Genomic DNA, 20771 nt, shown 5'->3' with positions numbered 1-20771 from the left:
CCGCTCCGTCAGCATGGACTCCTGGACCGAGCCGCTGCTCCGCAAGATGGAGGCCGGGGGCAACGACCGACTCAATGCCTTCCTCGCCGCTAGGGGCGTGCCCAATTAGACGCCACACGTCCCCAAGTACAACTCTAACACTGCCGCCGCCTACCGCGACCGCGTCTGCGCCCTCGCCGAGGGCCGGCCGTGGACCGACCCGCTCGTCGCTAGGGAGATGCCTGGATCTGGCGCGCCCGCGCCCGCCAGGAAGCCACCCCTTCCTGCTAGCGGAGAAGGTGGCGGCGGTGGGTGGGACGACTGGGACGACGGTGTCCGCCCGGACATGAGGCGAAACCAGTCGACGGGCTCGTTCGGTAACGGCAGATCCGACTCAGGGAGGCAGCCCACCAGGTCCAGGTCCACCTAGGACATGTACACCAAGCAGGAACAGGAGGCGTCCGCGGCCAGAAAGGAGGATTTCTTTGCTAGGGGGAATTCGGAAAATGAGTCCAAGCCTCAGGGGATCCCTCCATCCCAGGGAGGCAAGTACGTCGGCTTTGGATCCACTCCGCCGCCCTCGACCGATAGGAACAACGGGGCTGCGCAGGGCGATGATGTCGTGCATGTCGTCTACTAGGTAAATAATCATCATCTATGCTATCTACCATAGTCTTTTCCTTTTTTGGTTGTGTGCATTCGTACTACCATTAGGGTATTGCGTTGTTGCAGAGGATGTTTGTAATTGGTATCTATCAATATTAATATATTCCTTTTATTGAAAAAACCATAGTCTTCTGGTTGCGATCAAACATATGTGCAAATAGTTCCCCAATAGTTGCAATATTAGCAGGTTCCTTCGTAGTCGCAGGGTGTCGCCCTGGTTGTGCCTATGCAGTCAGTTATGTCTCCCGTGGATACAGTTGTCAAAAATTGCTGGCAAGGGTAAGAAGGTTTGGTGTTGGAAGTGCTCCGGGGATTCTCACGCTTCTAAGGATTGTAAGGTGTAACACTATTGCTACATTTGTGACAAGCTTGCACATCCGACTCAGCGGTGTCCTGTACTACGAGCTACCAGACCTTCTGCTCTCGTTTTGGTAACAAGCTTGCTGAGACCTACTTTAGCTCGCTGCCTGATTCCGTGGTCCATGATGAGTTGGTTCCTATTCAGTCTCTGATTGCAAGGGTGGTGATTTCTGGAGATGCGGTGCCTACGGATGTTGTTGCTAAGCAGGTGGCGAGGCGATGCTCTGATTGTCCCAGCTAGAAGTGGGAATCCTTGCCAAATGGGGAGAAGGAGTTCCTGATTAGCCTCTCTTCCTTTCAGGACTTGGGCAGGGTAAACGGATTTTAAGTTGGGGTTATGTCTTTTAATTCTAATATTTCTATTTCCAAGTGGCTGTCGGCCAAGGTGCCTCATAAGTTCGAGCTTCATAAGCTTTGGCTCCATGTTGAGGGTGTGCCACATAGTGTGCGCCACTTCTTGGGGTTGTGGGCTGTTGGATCACTGGTGGACAGGAAAGTGGATGTCGACCTTATTAGCCTTAGGCGCAGGGGTTGTTCGCATTCAGGTTGCCATGGTGGATTCCAAGGTTTTGGAGAAGCTGGCTGATGATTCGAATATTTTTGTTAAGTCTGATGTGCTTGTCAAGTTCAAGGGTTTCGAGTTTCAGTTTCGACGGGAACCCGATGATTTTGTGATTGATGTTGACTTCATCCCACTTGTTTGGGTAAAGAAGGATGATAGCGAAGAAGGGCAATGTCAATGGTGATGATGCTGCTGATGATGATGATCCCATGGATACTTCTGACACCAGGACGGGACCATCGGAGGCCATCACAACACATGTTCAGCTCGGGGGTTCCGGTACTGGGGGTTCTGGAAGAATGTGGACAACCACCTATGCGGTTACCCCTTTTAATTCCAATATGCAAACTCCTCTTGCCAAGGTGGTTGTTGCTAAACTGCGTGAGATTAGTCCCGGACTTGAGAGACAGTCACCTAGTACACCTCGGGCTATTGTTTTTGCCGAGGAGCTTTAGAAGGCATTGTCTTTGGTCACTCCGCAGAGTCGGCCGGGTTCCTCGTCGATCTCGGGGTCGTCGAGTTTGGACAAGCTGGCTAGGGGCGGGTGCACACAGTTGAGCGCCTGACTCACTCCGCATCGTGCCGCGCTTTGCATTCTCCGTCACATCGTGCCTCTTCTTCATCGACACCGATGGCCGACGGGGCATTGCTCACGCTTCGGGCTCATCCACCGAGTGCCGGAGTAGAGGCTGGCCCGCGACGTGACGGACGATGGTGTGGAGGCTGCACACCCGGGGATGCAGCTGCCAGGGACTACTGATATGTCCAATTTGCATCACTATTTTATACTGTTATTCATTGATATATTTCATATTTAGAGGTAATACTTATGTTATTCCATCTATTTTTTGCATGTTTGATGATTATTGGAGAACTAACCACCGGAGCCAGGAATCTGCTGGAAAAAGGACCGTCAAGGCACCATATTTCTGAAGACCAACAATTCCCAACAAAGATACAGAAAATCATATTTTTCCAGATGACGGAGAAAGCCAGGAGGGGAGGCCGAGATGGGCTAGGGGGTTCCAAACCACTCCTAGGCGCGGGCCCACCTCAGGCCGCGCCTAGGCATGGTGTGGACGCCCTGGCCCACTTCTGACGATGCCCCCTCGCGTATTTCAACCCCTCGGTAATCGTAAGATCGGGGGTACGACGAGAGAAATATTCTGGCGCCGCTACGGGGCGGAGAACCAGAGAGGGAGAAAAGCTCTCCGGCAGGCTGAAATCTGCCGAGGAAATTCCTTCCCTGAGAGGGAGATCATCGCCATCGCCACCGCCATCGAGCTGGACTTCATCGTGATCATCATCACCATCATCTCCACCACCAGCACCATCATCACCGCCGCCTCCACGCCATCCCGCTGTAACATCTTGGGTTTGATACTTGTCTAGTTCATAGGGGAAACTTTCCCAGTGTTGATTAATCTTTGTAGTTGATGCTATTGAGTGGAACCATTGAATGAAGGTTTATGTCCAGATTGTTATTCATCATTATATCACCTCTGATTATGATCCATACGATGTCTCGTGAGTAGTTCGTTTAGTTTTTGACGACATGGGATAAGTCATGATGTTAGTAGTGGAACTATGTTGAGTAATATGCAATGATTTGATATTTAAGTTGTGGTGCTATTCTTCTAGTGGTATCATGTGAACGTCAACTACATGATACTTCACCTTTATGGGCCTAGGGGAATGCATTGTGTATTTGGCTACTAATTGTGGGGTTGCGGGAGTGATAGAAACCCAAACCCCCTTTGGGAAACCGGTGCACGAGGGAGTGTAGGATCTCAAAGTTTAAGACTGTGGTTAGATTTATCTTAATTACTTTCTTGTAGTTGCGGATGCTTGCAAGAGGTATAATCACAAGTATGTATTAGTCCAAGTATGGGGTAGTGCATTAGCATAGGTTCACCCACACAACACTTACCGAACCATTGAATATTATTCAGCTATGTGAAGCGAAAGCACTTGACGTAATTCCCGTGTGTCCTCAGGAACATTTGTTCATCATACCTGTCCTTTGCTCCGAAAAGGATTGGGCTACTCGTTGCAATTATTATTACTACATTTTATTTACTCGTACTTTATTTATCTGCAATACCAAATACCCCTGCAAATCTGTTTGCTAGTGTTTACAGTGAATCCTCGATCAAAACTGCTCGTCAACACCTTCTGCTCCTAGTTGGGTTCGACACTCTTATTTATCGGAAGTACTACGATTCCCTATACTTGTGAGTCATCAACTACCGTGACACCAGCTGCGGAGGGTGCTGATGGCGGAGTCGCATCCGCGCTCGGGCCCGTGTCGGGCGTTGCCTCCCAGCGGGTGGCGGTGTCGCCTGGACCGGTCGCCGATGCTACAGTGCAGCAGGCTGCTCGCGGGGGCTGCACCGCCCTTTCCCTCTCCCCTGGGGCTATCCCATCTTCGAGTCCCGCGCCAGCCGTCGAGGCGGGTGGTGTCGCCATGCCGCCAACCCGTGGAGGGGGTCCTTCGCTGACTACACCCCCTCACACGACTGTTGAGGTGGCTGCCCCTACAGGACCGACAAGGCCAGGGGGCGTTGCGGAGGAGCTGCCTACTGCCTCGAGTGCAGGGTCAGCGACGGCGGACGCCTATGCATCGTTGATGTCCTATGGCTGTAGGGGAGGGTCTTCTCCAACGCCTTCCTCCCCTAAAGCTGATGACGCCCTCGCTGGTAGCCAGAGGTGCCCAGTAGCACCACCTTCAGTTGCTGCTAGCATGCCTTCTCGGCGTAGCACGCGCCATAGAGTTGGCCCCGATGGGTCTGCAACATCGGGTGAGGACTCATTAGCTAAGGCTATGAGTCGCAAGGCGGAGGAGAACCTCGACTATGCAGGTATTAATAAAAGTTCTAAGTCTTTTTTAACTTTCACAACACCACTTATTGCTGCCAATCTAAATAATGTGGGTCTTTCGTTCAACAAGTCTGTTAGTGCTATTTCAGTTTCTGCTAATGCTCTTAGACGTATGGAGTTTGATAGAATCAAACTTACTCCTACGATTTTGAGCAAGTTTGATACCTCTTTTTCTGATGAGGATGATGAGGAAGTGTACGCCATCTCAGACAGGCAACTTCTCTCACATCTAGTTGGAGAGGTATCGGAGGTTGGTCTAGATGACAGAGCGCTAGGTTCATGCGTTGAACTTCAAGCAGCGCAACGTAAATCTAGAGCTTCCTTCATTAAACGAAATGCTTGGCCTAATAAAAAGGTGAAGGTGACTAACTCTCCTATTGTTTCCAAATGAATGGCATGTTTAAGAATAGCAGAGATCTAAAGGACTTGGCTAAGCACTTACACATCGCTGATAGTATTAAGGAACGTGCTTTAGATTTTGTTTCCATTTCTAAGATAGGAAAATGGAATTACTCAATACGTTTTCTAAATCGCCTTTTAGGCGGGGAAGACTTTGCTTGGGTATCCCCGCCCACCTCGGGGGCGTTTGGGTGGCCTATCTGAACTTCAACTATGGAGATTATAGATAATTTCGGAGGTGATTTTCATATAAAACTCTACATCCGGAATGAATCTGATAACTTCATATGGAGTTTGAGAGGATAGCACAACTTTCCAGGAAGATGGCACAGTTGTCAATGAACTAATGAACTTCTCTAGAGCCTTATGTGTTGGAGAGCAACTTCGAAGACATGTACGACGATGCTTCACTCGCATAAGCAGATGCTCATCAGCTGTGTCTAACGAACAAAATTTTCAGGGAGGGATGACCACTTAACCATCACACTGTTGCCATTGTTGCGTAGGAATGCTGCTAACCTTTTATGTAAAATGCATGCATGCACGCTCCTTGATTTTCCTTTTTGACAAAACATTACCGATAAGGATACTATATGGTCAAATGGACCAGAGTTTGTCGATATAAAAAGAAAGGTGGTCTATGGGTTAAGGATCTAAGGAAACAAAACATAAGCCTTCTATGCAAGTGGTGGTGAAAACTTGATACCCTAGATGGCTTGTGGGAGAAAATCATTAAATCAAAGTATTTAAGAAATAAAACAGTGGCTACGGTCACCCCAAGGTTTAATGATTTCCCTTGTTGGAAAGCAATTTTAAAAGTCAAATAAACTTACTTTGTTGGGAGGAAAGTGGTTTTGAACAATGGGAATATTACCATGCTATGGAAAGATCCAATTATGGGCGAGCAACCTTTTCGTGATAAATTCCCTGTTCTTTTTAACCTCTGCCAGGTGCAAGACTGTACTTTTGCAGAGATGCAAACTTCGATATTCCTTTCCGCAGACGCTTGAGAGGTGAGTTACTTGATCATTGGCATTATGTCTTAAACACCCTTCTTTGGGCTCCCTTTCATGATTAAAATGATATAATTGCTTGGTCCTTGAACAAGAATGCTATTTTTTTGACTAGATCTGTTTAGACCTTGCTGGAAACGAACCTGGCTGGATCTCATAACAATTGGATATGGAAATCCAAGATTCCATTGAAAATTAAGTTCTTCATGTGGCAATTATATCAAGATGCTATTCTTACTCGCGAGAATATGAAACAAAAGGAAGTGGCCTAGAGCACCAATTTGTTCCTTTTGCAGGCAAGTTGAATCGAATGATCAACTTTTCTTTACTTGTAACACTTCGAGAGTGATCTGGGGTGTTTTAGCTTCGGCCATGGGGGCAAAATGTATCCCTACCTCCTTTTGGCAAGCTATGGCCTGGTTTCATTCTTATGCTCCTGGTTTTGAGAAATTCTATGTTGTTATCATCACAACTGTTTGCTGGGTTATTTGGAATGTGAAGAACAAGATCACTTTTAAAAAACATGTCCTGAGGTCGCCAAATGAAATTACATATTTTGATGGGGCTTTGATTGTGTACTGGGCGGGTCTACAAAAGGCGGATGACAAAAAGAGCTTGATTGGCGGCGCAGAGAAGATGGTGCAAGCTGCTTCGTCCATCTACACCAGGCGGACAACAGCTACTCCGAACTAGACGCAGATGCTGATGATCACAGGCGCCTGAAGCTGCTGATGTCTTCCGCGATCAGTTTTGTGTTTCCTACTCCCTTCAGAACTATTGCTCCCTTAGTTATTTGTTGAACTGCCTCAGCTCGCTTCCTTTCTTCCTACCCCTCTCTTTTGTAAAATAACTCGAACTGTTCTTTCCGTTAAATGCAAAGGAAAGGGGTGGAAGGCCGGTTGGAAAAAATTACCGATAAGTTACGCAGGAACACGCCATGGTTCACTACTCCATCCGTCCTAGAATACTTGCAGGCCACTTTTCTTTTTATAGCGAAAACTTTAGCTAATAATTGAACCAGGTTTTTGTACAATTTCTCCATCATATACTTTTCTTACAAACAATAGCATTTTTTCATCTGTTAAACTAGAGTATTTAATCACTTTGATTTCTTTTGATCTGCGTTATAAAAGTATGAGCATTTATAAATATTGTTTGAAAAGCTGAGCATTTGTATATGTATAAAACCAAATTTTGGCATATATTAAAAGATTGTACTCCTCCGTATCCCACCAAAAGTGTCGCAAGTTTGTCAAAATTTAGATGTATAATTTTGACAAAGTTGCGACACTTTTGGTGGATGGAGGGAGTACTTGATAGTAGAAATATGGCACGTTCCATACAGAGCCGATAGTTATGAACACGCCCAAAATAACATGTAAAGTTGTAAACATGTATGACCAATTCCTTCTGCACAATATGTTCAATCCAGATACCAACTTAGTCTTATATTCTAATCCCAAATTTGACAATAAACATCAACAAATGGAATATTCCAAATTCCGTCCTTAATTCGAGATATTTTTTTATCTAATAATGAATCGAATTAGATAGGCACGCAACTTTTTGATGGAGTTTTAATGAGGGACAAAACCTGAATCGTTGTTTTAATATCTGAGATAGCTCAATGCGAGGCACTGGGACGAATACACGCTCTATATATAGCATCAACATAGGACCTTCCCTGCGTGAGCTAGAGAAAACCCTAGAGAGGTGATCTTGTGAGCGTTCCACGCCGCCACTTCTCCCCTATCAATAGACCGTCGCCCCCTCTTCCTCCGCTAGCTCGACCGATGTGGGAGTGCAGGGAGGCCCAGATCTAATGGCTAGAGTCATGGTTTTCCCCTGCTTCGGGGATTTTAGTAGGGATCTCGGTTGACACTTCGCTGATGACAGCGACGGTGCCGAGATGCCGAATAATTTTTCCCTGAGCTTCTCGATCTCGACGGTTCCGGCCTGCGACAACGTCGATGGCTTATTGGCCTAGATTCCCGTCGGCATCTCTTGGCGTTGAGGTTAGGGTTTGAAATGTTTTTCGGCACGGAGGCGGAGGATTCCCTTTGTAGTTTTTTCCTCCCTCCTCTCCGCCTTGTTGGTGCAGCCTCCGGTTCCAAAATGAGGCGTATGAATATTTTTGGAGATTAATTAAGATCTTGAATATTTGGATCTTTCGATATTGATGACTTCGATGGTATCTTCCCCAAGCATTGTTTATGCAAGGTCATCACCTTGATGACTTCCCATACGCAATCAACAATGGTGGGCTGCCTCTATGATGGAGGAGCAGCGGCGGTGGCACACTATCGTGTTCATGAGGAATAATGCATTAACCCATAGGGACCACAATGTATTTTGTTTATTTTTCAGGGTGTGCACTGTTGTTTTAGTCAATAGAGTCCTTTTTGCAAAGAAATATCATCAAGATAACAAAAGAGTTGTAGTGAGTTAATGATCCCTATTTGGAAGATTTTTACTATTATATCACGATATTAAATCACTAGCTTCCACAAGAGAATGATACTGTGTTATTTGCCATCACGTGGCTGGTAGTAATCTACCACAATCTTTCAAAAAAAAAAAAATCTAGCAAGGAGAGGATCTTGTAGATTACGTACAATATCTTTTTTCCACTACTACTATGAGGAACCGATATAGAAGGAAAAATAAAAGCAAATTAAAGGAAAATAAATAGCGCTATACACATACATGGTTTAATTCAAAACAAGCGGCTGACTATATGGTAGTTTCGAGGCCACGGTTTGAAATACCCTGGTGTCTAGGTTTCCCTCCCGACATTATAAAAGGAGGGCATGCATTCTAAGAAATACGTAAACTACGAGAGATCCATTTCTATACACTAGTATGCAATTTGCGACACCCAACGGGATGGCTGAAGAGATTCGAAAGTGTGGTAGTCGCTTGAAGCACTTCCTAGCCTTTATCCCTCCGGTATGTAGAGCACACGGGTCTATCTGTCTCATATTTTTTTAAAATTAATGAAAGTCATGGCTAATGGCTTATTTTTCAGCCGAAAGTATATGCATATTTTTTCACATTTTGTAAGATCTGGTCCATTGTATCCTCCCACGTGGTATGGTGCGTGGCCTTGAGATATAGATCTAGACTAGATAGTTTTCATTCTCCCTAGATGGTTTTCATCATCTTGTCTAGACCACGGCCGGCCTACCATCCCGCCATATAAAAATCCAGATGCAATATGATGCATTGGGTATTCTACTGGCTCTTCTTGATCGACAGATTAAACACGTGTGACGTGCTTCGTAGACGCCACTTTGACATTGGGGAAGACTTTTTGTGTCTCCTTTGCGAATCAGACCACTTACAGACTAGAGACCGCTTCTCTTCGGCTGTTGCTTTTAGTCCTAGTTGGTAGGAGACCATAGATGTTGCGTGGGATGTCTCGGATTCCCTAGCTGATGACTTGCTAAATAATTTTATTTGTAATTTGCGCATGTAAACTTGGTTCTTTGCCCTCCCGGCTCGTGTGAGGCATGAACCTGTCCTCTAAACTATAGTTTTTATCTTGCAACATTCCGCCTTTATTGCAAAGATATCCTCATACTTATGTGAGACATAAGCTCTTAAGTTAGAGACAATTTCACCATGCAAGATAAAGGATATCTTCCCACGTGTGTTATGTGTATGGGCCAGAGAAGTTTGACCAATATAGTTTTTATCCTCTAAGCTTCCACTACATGCAACACATATATTCTTCCAAGTTCATGAGGCGGTAGCGAGCTAGCCCGTTCTTGTCGCAAGTAGGGGAACACACTTTGTCGTACGCTCTACTAATGTTTTCTTTATATTGTGACGTACTACTAAATATGTCTAACCTACATATGTTGTATGCCCTACTAAATATGTCCTATCCTTCCAAGTTCATTAGGCGGTGTCGAGCTAGCCTGCGCTTGTCGTAAGTAGGGGAACACACTTTGTTGTAAGTGCAAGTATCACAACTATTGATGAGATGCTAAGATGATTGGTACACTTCGAACTTTACGTTTTATGTACTTGCACTTACCGATGGAATGTCGTGACAAATAAAAGTGTTAGATGAGTGGATACAATTGAATCTTGACTTTGAATGTCACTACAAATGATACCTCTTGATGAGTAGAGCGTTTAAAATCTCAACTTAAAACTTCCATCTTCTATCGAATGTCGCGACAAAAATTACCGTTAGACGAGCATAAACACTTGGTGGCCTGCCTTAATACTTGCAACTACAAATCGTAACTCATGAAAAATGTTACCATTGGATGAGTGGAGACATGCGACAGCATCCCTTGTCACGTCCCCGTGAACAAAAAATAATTTATGGTTGTGCAATCTTTTAAATATTTGATAAATATTTTGATATCATATACATTAATGAGACGAGACAATAATCGTTTCCACTCATATATCAAAATATACACTAGTCTTATTAATATTTTAATAAATATATATGAAAAATGATGTCACTTTTTGCATAGTTATTTTGCAATATTTTAAGTATTAATGATGTAGATTATAGTTTTTCTTCCTTTGTCAGTAGTTCTGATTCTTCCATTTGGTGGATCTACCTTGTTTTCATTTTTTGCTTCAATCCTGGTATATATAACTTCTCCCAATTTTAAAGGAAATGACATGTAAGTATTTTGTGTATTCTAAAAAACAAAATAAATAAAAATGATACGCAGAAAAGTGACATTAGTTTTCAAACCTACATATGCTTGAGTAGATTCGGTCCATCAAAATAACAATGTAACCTGTCATCATTTTGAACTTCACTTTTATGTACTTACACTTACTGATGGAATATCACGACATCATTCCGTTAGATGAGTGAAAATACTTGAATCTTGAGGCTTGGAATGTCATGGCAAACAATACCTCTAGATGAGTAGAACACTTGAAATCTCAACTTAATAGTTGCATCTTCTATCGAATGTCGCGACAAAAGTTAATGTCCTGCCTTACTACTTGCAACTACAGATCAAAAGTCATGAAAAATGTTGGCATTATATGAGTGGAGACACGTGGCAACATCCCTTTGTCACGTCCCCTAGTGAGCTGGAAAAAACATTTATGATTGCGCAATCTTTTGAATATTTCAAAATAGACTTATATATCATATATCATATATACATTAATGAGGTGTGAAAATAAATGAAAATGATATGTGAAAGAGGAGAATGTGGCATCATTCTCCATGAATAACTTTAAGCAAAACAAAAAATTGTAAGCACAATATCTCCACGAATGACTCAGTAGATACGGTACATCAAAACAAAAACAAAAATGTAAGCACAATATCTCCACGAATTAGCAGGATAACACAACACACTTTAAGCCCCGGTGCAACGTTGCAAACTGGGCAGACCTGCTGAAAAAAATTAGACCCATTCTTAAAGTATGTTTAGGTTTGGCGATGATATATAAATTATTTAGTATGAACATTGCTTTTGGATATTGTCCATTAGAAACACTTAATTATATATACATGTATTGCTATTTGATGTTTATATTAAGAGGCCCCAACTGTGTATGCATTTGCAGGTTTCCCATGGAGCGACTGTTCTCATGGTAGCTCTGGCCTACATTTCCGTCTCTAGGTATGTAAAAGAAGCCACTAGTGTTGCTGTGTCGAGCAACATGTACGCACCGTTGGATCACGTCGCCGCCGGCATGCAGGCTATCCTGACAGCCAACCATTCGGCCTTCGTAGTTGCAGACTACCTAGCGGCGAGCAACAAGAATCATTTATCTCAGGTAACCGCCTTGATTTTTTTATGCCTTTTTTTTGGCAATGCATGCATGACTAATGTTGATGCAGTTTCCTTTCCAAACACAATCTTTTAAAAAATTTAAAAATATAATACGTATTGATCACTCTGGTATATGTTTTGAGACACAGTGATATAAATTTGAGCATTAATGAATATATTTTGTAATATTGATTAATTATATGTACGCAAACCATGGTTTCTTAGTTGTAATATATTTTGCAATGCATGCACGACTAATTAGTAATTTTTATGCACTTTCCTTTCCAAACACAATCTTTAGATGGAAACGTAATATGTACTAATCACTGTACTATACAATGTGATATAATGTGATAAATTTGGGCATTTATGAAGATATTTTGAAATATTGAGTAATTATTCTGCGTGTATGCATAAATATTTTCTTAGATGGAAAAATATGACCTCTTCATACAATGTTAATTTGATAATTATGAACACGTCCAAAAAGAAGATGTAAACATGTACGAACAGCTAAATTAGTTTAATTCTACTGTACTCTCATGAATTACACATATATATTCTGGTACATGTTGACATGTCAGGTGGCAAAAAGTATATATACTGTGATAAATTTGGGCATTTATGAAGATATTTTGAAATATTGAGTAATTATTATGTGTGGATGTAAAAATATTTTCTTAATTGGAAAAATATGGCCTCCTAGCCTCTTTATACCATGTTAATTTGATAATTATGAACACGCCCAAAACAAGATGTATATAATACGTATTAATCACTCTGGTATATGTTTTGATATATAGTGATATAAATGTGAGCATTAATGAATATATTTTGTAATATTGGTTAATTATATGTGTACGCAAAACATGTTTTCTTAGTTGTACAAATATTTTGCAATGCATGCACGACTAATTAGTAATTTTTATGCACTTTCCTTTCCAAACACAATCTTTAGATGGAGACGTAATATGTACTAATCACTGTACTATATAATGTAATATACTGTGAATTTTTTGGCATTTATGAAGATATTTTGAAATATTGAGTAATTATTATGTTTGTATGCACAAATATTTTCTTAGATGGAAAATTATGACCTTTTCATACAATGTTAATTTGATAATTATGAGCACATCCAAGAAGAAGATGTAAGCATGTACGACCAGCTAAATTAGTTCAATTCTACTGTACTCTCATGAATTACCCATGTATATTCCGGTACATGTTGACATGTTAGGTAGCAGAGAGAGAAAAAAATACCGTGATAAATTAATTTAGGCATTTATGAAGATATTTTGAATACTGAGTAATTATTATGTGTTTATGCAAAAATATTTTCTTAGTTGGAAAAATATGGCCTCCTAGCCTCTTCATACTATGTTAATTTGATAATTATGAACACGCCCAAAACAAGATGTACACACATATGTACGGCTAAATCAGTACAAATCTACTGTACTCCGAATTACTCATGTATATTCCGGTACGTGTTGACATGTCAGGTGGAACAAAACTTGTTCATGGCGTTCGCAATGCAGCCGCACGTGGCCGAGATGTCATACGCTGGCTTGGACGGCGCCGCCTTCACCTACTACCGCGGCAAGGATGGCCGGCCCAGAAAGATGTTCGTCAGTCGCCGCGGCAAGTGGTACAAGCAGGCCGCTGATCCGGTGACCGGCGGCCCCGTCGGACCTATCGCGGCAGCGCCACCGCCAAAGGGCCTACCCAACACCGCACGGGCCCTAGCAGATGCCAAGAGCGGCTCATTGGTGGCCCTCGGTGCCGGTTTGGCCCGCCCCAGCGTCCAGATGGTGGTCTTCTCTGCGCCAGTCGGTGACGCCGGCGTGGTCTCCGCCGCCGTCCCCACTAAGGACATCCTATCGATCGCCGATCGGGCCGCTCTAGGTATCGGCGCCGTGGACGCATACTACTCGATCACCGACACTAAGCACAACGTATCCACGGGCTATAAACCTTTGGTCGTTGGTTCCGACGCGAAGAAGAAGAAGATGGAGGATCTGTTCTCAGATATCAAATGCACCGTGTCCACCGTTGATGCTCCCAAGCTAGAGCTCCACGACGTCCGGATCGGGTCCCACCAGAGGGAGTACACAGCCGCGTGCACGAGCTTCGACCTCTCCGGAGAAGTACACCTGGTACGTGTGCATACAACATCCTTTTTTTTAATCAGGGGAGCATGCAACATCCCTACGTACTCTTTTTTTTAGGGGATACACGCACGAACTCCGTACATGGCATATCTTGCATATCTAACATACCTACGTACTCCCTAATTTATTAACTTTGCATACCCAATATAAAATCTTGCTTTGCTCAGATGGATCCGGCAGATCGTGAGGGGGGCGAGCAGGGTTCAGACCAACCCCAACGATCGGTCACCCCCATGAACAAACGACAGGGGCCAGTGCTAATTACATTGCTAACATCTATTGCTTACGGCCATTAAACTGAAAGCCTTGCTGCATCATGTGTCATAGCCCAAAGCCCAGCTAGCATATGCACGAATTACATGGCCTACTATCACACGATCTAAACTCAGCTTAGCGTTGAACCCACCTCGGTCTGTTTACCGCCGCCGCCGGCTCATGCCTACTGCCATCACCCACCCCGCTCGGGCGGATACCCTTGAGAACGTTTTTCTCCTCTTCCGAGTTGAAACTCCCGGTCTCACTGTGCGGCGACGTCTTCCGTACCGGCTTGCCGCGCGGCGTATCGTCTAGTCGTCCAGGGAACTCGCCCCCAGATTATTTGCTAAGTTATACCGTACTGTGTTTCTGCTTTCATGCGGTAATGTCTAACACATTAGTCTCATTAGATAAGAGTTAGAGACCCAATTCTATCTTCGTTTAGTTTAGCTATGCTTCTCTACATAAAACATAAAAGAAAACACTGATAAAACATAAAGTCTTACTTTCTGTGTTGCTTCAAGCAGATCCTTGTGCACTAAAGATTCAAATTCAGATTCAGCTTAGACTTCGACTTAGACTTAGATCAGCACCATTACGAGATATTAACCTATAAGATCTTGTAAGAAAATCACAAAGCTGAATTTAAACCGATTGGATAAACAAAATATGTCATTATGTTTATATGTGAAAAATTCCGAAACAAATTATTAATGGATATCGCTGTCGTAAATATGCAAATCCATAATTTTAAGTAGAGAACCTGATATGTTCTCCTTCCCCTCCCCCAACCCCATACTCAAATCCTGGATCCGCCCTTGGGTCTAAGCCAATCAATCCTATTGCGCTAGGAAAATACTCTTACCTGATCAACCGCCGCATCTCGCGGGCATGAGCATGGCATCGCTGTAGTATGTAGCAGAGTGGGCATGGCTCGGGCACGTAAACCGACCGGTAGCACACACATCGCAACACATCTTTTTGAGATGTAGAATTGCGACATTCATTCATACATTTATTTACGATTCTTGAAGGTATTAATATTCTTATCTGCATATTTGCACATTTCAGACGTAACCATTTAATCTAGGATGCTTGTGAGATCTTACCATCTATCTCTATCACTTTATTTTAGTAAATTCTACACATGTACATTAGCATGTTTATATGTTTGTGGCCCTAGCGTAGAAACCTGCATCCACCTCTGATGTCTAACGCAATTATTGTTTCCATTTTTTCGGACTATTTCTTCCGTTTTTGCTGTATGGATGATGAATCAACATAGGGCCCATGAAGATGTGGTTGGGAGATATAAGAATAAATGAGCAAATCTTTACCATTGGATACAAATATAATGGTAGTAGAAACGTGACCTCGAGTGGGAGCAAACTTTCCTAACTATAGACATACGGACGGCCCATCTTTCTCCCTTTGCAAACACATCACTACCAAATTAAGCTTTTAATAATGAGGTAATTATACCGTAGCACGTATTAAGGAGTCAAGTATCTGCGAAATCTTCACAAAACAAATGCCATTAACTATCCAGGATGATTGGTGGACCCATAAGGTATACCGGGTATGCTGCGGCATACCCTGCAGCCGGCCGTTCCGTGTAGTGCTAGGGAAAATAAGATCTGATCGATTGCATGCAAAAGTGCTCAGCCTAGCTAGCTGATCGTTCCGTGCATGTGTGGCCTAGTAGGGAAAGAAGCCGATCGATTAAAACTGCTGCAGCCTATTCTACCCATCTTCATCGACTGCCAATCCTAAACCGTCGTTGGACGTCCTCGACGCCGGCATTACGAGGTTTACTAAGGCACGCTCCTTGTCGCAACTAGTTCTTCCTTCCTACTTCGCCTGCGCGCCGTGAGTTTAACACCAGTTCTTCGCCGGCCAGCGGCCGAACCGAGCCCACGAGCACGAACTTAGGATAATCGACGCACGCAAGTTGCATATGCGTTAAGGTAATTATATCCAACTGGCCGATCTTTTTTAAGCCATATATTCACATATATATAGATTAAATAGTTAAAAATAAATTACGAATATACATTGAGCTTGATATTAATATCATCGAGACTTCATATGCTTTAGAAAGTCAAACAATTAGTATTATAAGTTTTTTACGCATATTCTAGATTATTAGTTTGGTGTTTTGAACTACCCATGTGATAATTTGTGCAACTTTCTAATTTAATCTTCCAATTATGCATTATACTGCTCCTATACCGTTTTACAATGCAAGTTGTATAGATATTTATTTAACTATTTTTTATTAAATATTTTTTTTCAAATTTTGATGTGGCATACTCAATGATAAAATCCTAGATCCGCCAGATAAGGTGCATATGTACGTAAAAACTAGAAACTTTCCATGAGGGAAAGTGATGGAAAACAGGTTTGCTTCCATATCACACGGATCCGAAGAATGAACCTCCATGAATTTTTGTTCCTCTTCGATCCTTTCATCGTACTAGCAGCTAGCACGGATACAGCATACTTGAAAATTTCGGATTGGTCACCGGTGCAACAGCGTAGTACTAACATCTAGAGGGATAATCATCTCCTTCTTCTTCAGGGACTCCGGTTGGTGTGGCAAAAGGAGGCCATGCTTCACGAGATAGGGGTGGCCGTGGTCTCTGTCGTGTGCTTGCTCGCGGCCATGACGACTGTGGCGTGCTTCTTCATGGCACGGGCACTGTGGCGGGCGGGGTCGCAGGAGGCGGCGCTCCAGGGTGACCTCATGAGGCAGAAGGAAGCACTCCAGCAGGCAGAGCGCAAGAGCATGAATAAGAGCAACGCATTCACGTCCGCCAGCCACGACATCCGCTCCTCGCTCTCAGTCATCGCTGGACTCATCAATGTCTCCCGGACGGAGGCGCGGGCAAACCCCAACCTCACCTACTACCTCGACCAGATGGAGATTGGCACCAAGAAGCTCTTTGGTCAGTTCCATACATCCATATATCTTCCCTGTTCATGCCATGTATACTTGCCATGTTTTTTTTTGGAAGATGTGATCCGTCCATGTTAATTTAACTAATTAATGTAATCACATCACTACTGATTTGCACGTCATATAACGTGAGGTTGCACAAACAATGAATTCACAAAAAATTGTAAACTGTGCAACAATTCAGCTGTACATTTTTTCCCAGTAGAAAAAATGTAGTCCATAGATTCTCCAGTCTGTTTTTTGACGAGTTAATATTCATTTAGTTTCCAAGAAAGAATATATATAATGTTTTGAGTAGTTTACATAGATGGTCGCATTCATGTTAGCCACACAATGTGTTTAATCTTTGTCTATTAAAGAGCTAGGCTAATATTTTACCAAACGTACGATTCATCTTGGTTGTGTATGTTTTCGGATTTAGGAGCACATTGAGGCTCCATCTTGGTTATGTGCGTACTCGGATGCGCAACAAGTTTCTTTGTTGAACATCTATTGATTCATTATTCATATATGTAACATGTGTGTTGCAGATATACTAAACACAATACTAGACATGAGCAAGGTAGAGTCCGGGAAGATGCAATTGGAGGAGGTGCAGTTCAGCATGGCCGACGTCCTTGAAGAATCTATGGACATGGCGAACGTCGTCGGTATGTCTAGAGGCGTTGAGGTGGTTTGGGACCCCTGCGACTTCTCTGTTCTTCGATGTGATGCAGTCATTGGTGACTGCAAGCGCTTCAAACAGATCCTCGACAACCTTCTTGGAAATGCCATTAAGTTCACGCAGGATGGCCACGTCGTGCTCCGCGCGTGGGCCAACCGCCCTATCGCAAAGACTTCCATGATCAGCACCCCATCTAGATTCGCCCCCCGCTGGCGTGCGAGCGTGTTCTATCGGTGGCTGCTTGGAATGAGGGAAGACGGCGCCGAACAGAATGCTCACCGTTCAGTCCAAAACTATCCCAACTACCTTGAGTTTTACTTCGAGGTGGTTGATACTGGTATTGGCATAGCAAAAGAAAAAAGGCAATCGGTGTTTGAGAACTATGTCCAGGTGAAGGAAGGGCATGGTGGCACCGGACTTGGACTTGGTATAGTTCAATCTTTGGTAAGTGGCTTCCCTCCTTAATATATATTCATGTTAAACCACCATAATTACAGCAATGATTCTAGTGTCCTATTTTATTAAGAGGATTTTCATAGGAAGTTTGGAGATTGTAATTCATAGAAAATTTTCTATGTTGGTTGTTTGATATGTAGGACTTAATAACATAAAAAGATCTAAGAATTCATTTGCACTATATTGATGAGGAGAAAATTTATATCCACTCAACCCTTTTGGAAATAATCCTTGGATTTCTTTAGAATGTCCTTTGTTTTTTCGGTGATGCAATCAAATAGATAAAAATCCCATAGGATTCAAATGGGCATGAAATTACAATATTGCATTTTAGAGTCCTGCAAATCCAACCAAATAGTTGTATGACCAGATGCATAAATTATAGACTAGTAAAATTTATACTATTTTTTTCCTTTTGCAACTTCAATAAAAATGAGGACAATTTTCCTTTGTGAATTAGGATGGCAACATATTGATCCAAAAGCTATTTTTCACTAGGTTTATGTTGCCTTTGTATATAACACAACTGCACAAGGTATTGTGTATTAATGAAATTTTTGGTTTGTAGGCTATGTATAACTTTGCAGGCTGTGATGTTTTTTTTTTACTTTGTATTCTTATAATTTGTTGCTTATTTGTTGTTCTTGTTTTGATAAGGTTCGTTTGATGGGCGGGGAGATAAGCATCAAGGACAAAGAGGCAGGAGAAGCGGGAACGTGCTTCGGATTCAACGTCTTCCTCAAGATCAGTGACGCTGAAGAGGACATTGAGCACGGGAGGGCGATGCCGTCCTTCAGGGAGCCCGACTGCTTCAAGGGTGGGCAGTGCATCCTCCTAGTCCACGGGGACGAGACCCGGCGGATCCTCCAGACATGGATGGAGAACGTCGGGATGAAGGTCTGGCCCGTCCTGCGCGCCGAGCTCCTCGCCCCGACAATGGAGAGGGCACGAGCCGCCGTGGGCGCCTCGCCGTCCAGGCCAGCGTCGATCTCTTTGTCGCAGGGCGACGGTGATGACTTGGACGGTGTAGCTGACCGGTGCTTCAGCTCCAAGGAGATGGTCACCCAGGTCCTGCGGAACAGCAGCGGCAACCACGCAGGGCACCTCCACCCCTTCGGCCTACTCGTCGTGGTCGACGTCTCCGGTGGGAGGCTCAACGAGGTCCTCCACGAGGCGCCGAACCTCGCGAGGATCAAGCACCAAGTTCCATGCAGGGTGGCGTGCATTAGTGACCTCATGTCCTCCTCCGAGGATTTGAGGAGGCTCAAGGAGGCGGCAAGCTACGACATGGACCTGCGCAAGCCGATCCACGGCTCCCGGCTACGCAAGCTCCTCCAGGTCATGAGAGAGCTCCAGGCCTCTCCGTTTCCGCAACAACATTCACATCAGGCCGGGATCACCATCAATGAGTTGCCGGCAGCGGATCAGGCCACTGCAGTGTCATCTGAAATCACATCTGCGGGGGAAGTGCCCCAGGAGCCGCCCAGGCTTGGAGACGACAAGCCACTAGAGGCAATTGCCGTGTCGTCTGAAACCACGGCTGCGGCGGCGGTGCCCCAGGAGCCGCCCAAGCTTGAAGATGACAAGCCTCTGGAAGGGAAGCGCGTCCTGCTGGTGGAAGACACGAGGGTGCTGCAGTTTATCCAAAAGAAAATGCTGAGCACTCTGGGTGCAACTGTTGTGGTAGCAGCGGATGGATCCGAGGCTGTGGCAATGTTCATCAATGCTCTTGAGATTGCAATCGATGGTTCTGGTTCAGAGGAACGGGTGGCCTCGCCCTATGACTTGATATTCATGGATTGCCAGGTACATTTGCCATTTGTCGATGCCAAGTAAGCATCAATTCAGTCTTTTGTTTGTAATGACGGTTTTGACACTGCTCGGTCTTCTTTGTTTCCAGATGCCGGTGATGGATGGCTACGAAGCGACAAAGCGCATCCGCGAGGAAGAAAGCTGTTACGGGATCCACACCCCAATCATCGCGCTGACCGCGCACTCTGAGGAGGAGGACCTGCAGAAGACCATCCAAGCAGGGATGGATCTCTACCTGACTAAGCCAATAGAGAGGAAGACAGTTGTGGAGTCCGTTCATCAGGTGTGGAAGGAAGATAACAACTGATGAATGATAATGTTCGTCTCTCTCGTAGGTAGCATCGAGGTGTGTGGTTTTCCAGTAATTAGGATGATGACCGTGGCATGTATCATGTTACTGTTATGCAGTTAATAATGACCTTTTAGGAACAAAACTGAAGTGGAGTGTAACCTTTAGCAGGTAATTTGAATTTCCAGAGAATAAAATATTTAGCGCAACATGCAGCAGAGGTTATATTGTTTATGTGTTTTCTTGGTGCTACAAGCCTACAACATCTAACCAGAGTGAACTGCACAAAATGAGACCACAGAAAGACTAGCAATGTCTGGCGCGACGGCACGCCACGCATGTGATCTGGCTGGTGGATGAAAAATGGCTTTTTGAAAAATCTAGAACATGAAATACCTGGATATGTTATATAGTTTATTGTAAACACTACAAGAACAGAACCAGGATTCTGGTCTGGTGGTAATAATGTAGAGAAGAGCGGATAGCTGCATGCCTGCATCGGTGGGTAACGACACACTCAAGTCTGGAAGAC

At 43.9% G+C, this 20771-nt stretch overlaps 1 protein-coding gene across 1 annotated transcript; it reads left to right on the top strand.

Annotated features, from left to right (window-relative positions):
• The first annotated feature begins 217 nt into the window (after positions 1 to 217).
• On the top strand, positions 218 to 20450 carry LOC127347775 (probable histidine kinase 2). The gene is made up of 13 exons (XM_071818204.1): positions 218 to 356; positions 1032 to 1213; positions 1376 to 1501; positions 1551 to 1630; positions 1716 to 1846; positions 3829 to 4428; positions 4537 to 4697; positions 11422 to 11596; positions 13071 to 13261; positions 16641 to 17007; positions 17549 to 18126; positions 18796 to 19944; positions 20039 to 20450. The coding sequence occupies exons 1-13, from the start codon at positions 218 to 220 to the stop codon at positions 20255 to 20257; spliced, it is 4098 nt and encodes a 1365-aa protein (XP_071674305.1). The 3' UTR covers positions 20258 to 20450.
• Positions 20451 to 20771: the final 321 nt, after the last annotated feature.

The sequence above is a fragment of the Lolium perenne genome, chromosome 4 (assembly GCF_019359855.2).
Source record: "Lolium perenne isolate Kyuss_39 chromosome 4, Kyuss_2.0, whole genome shotgun sequence".
NCBI lineage: Eukaryota > Viridiplantae > Streptophyta > Magnoliopsida > Poales > Poaceae > Lolium > Lolium perenne.
Note: the sequence above shows the minus strand (reverse complement) of the source record. Positions and strands in the feature narration are given on the sequence as shown.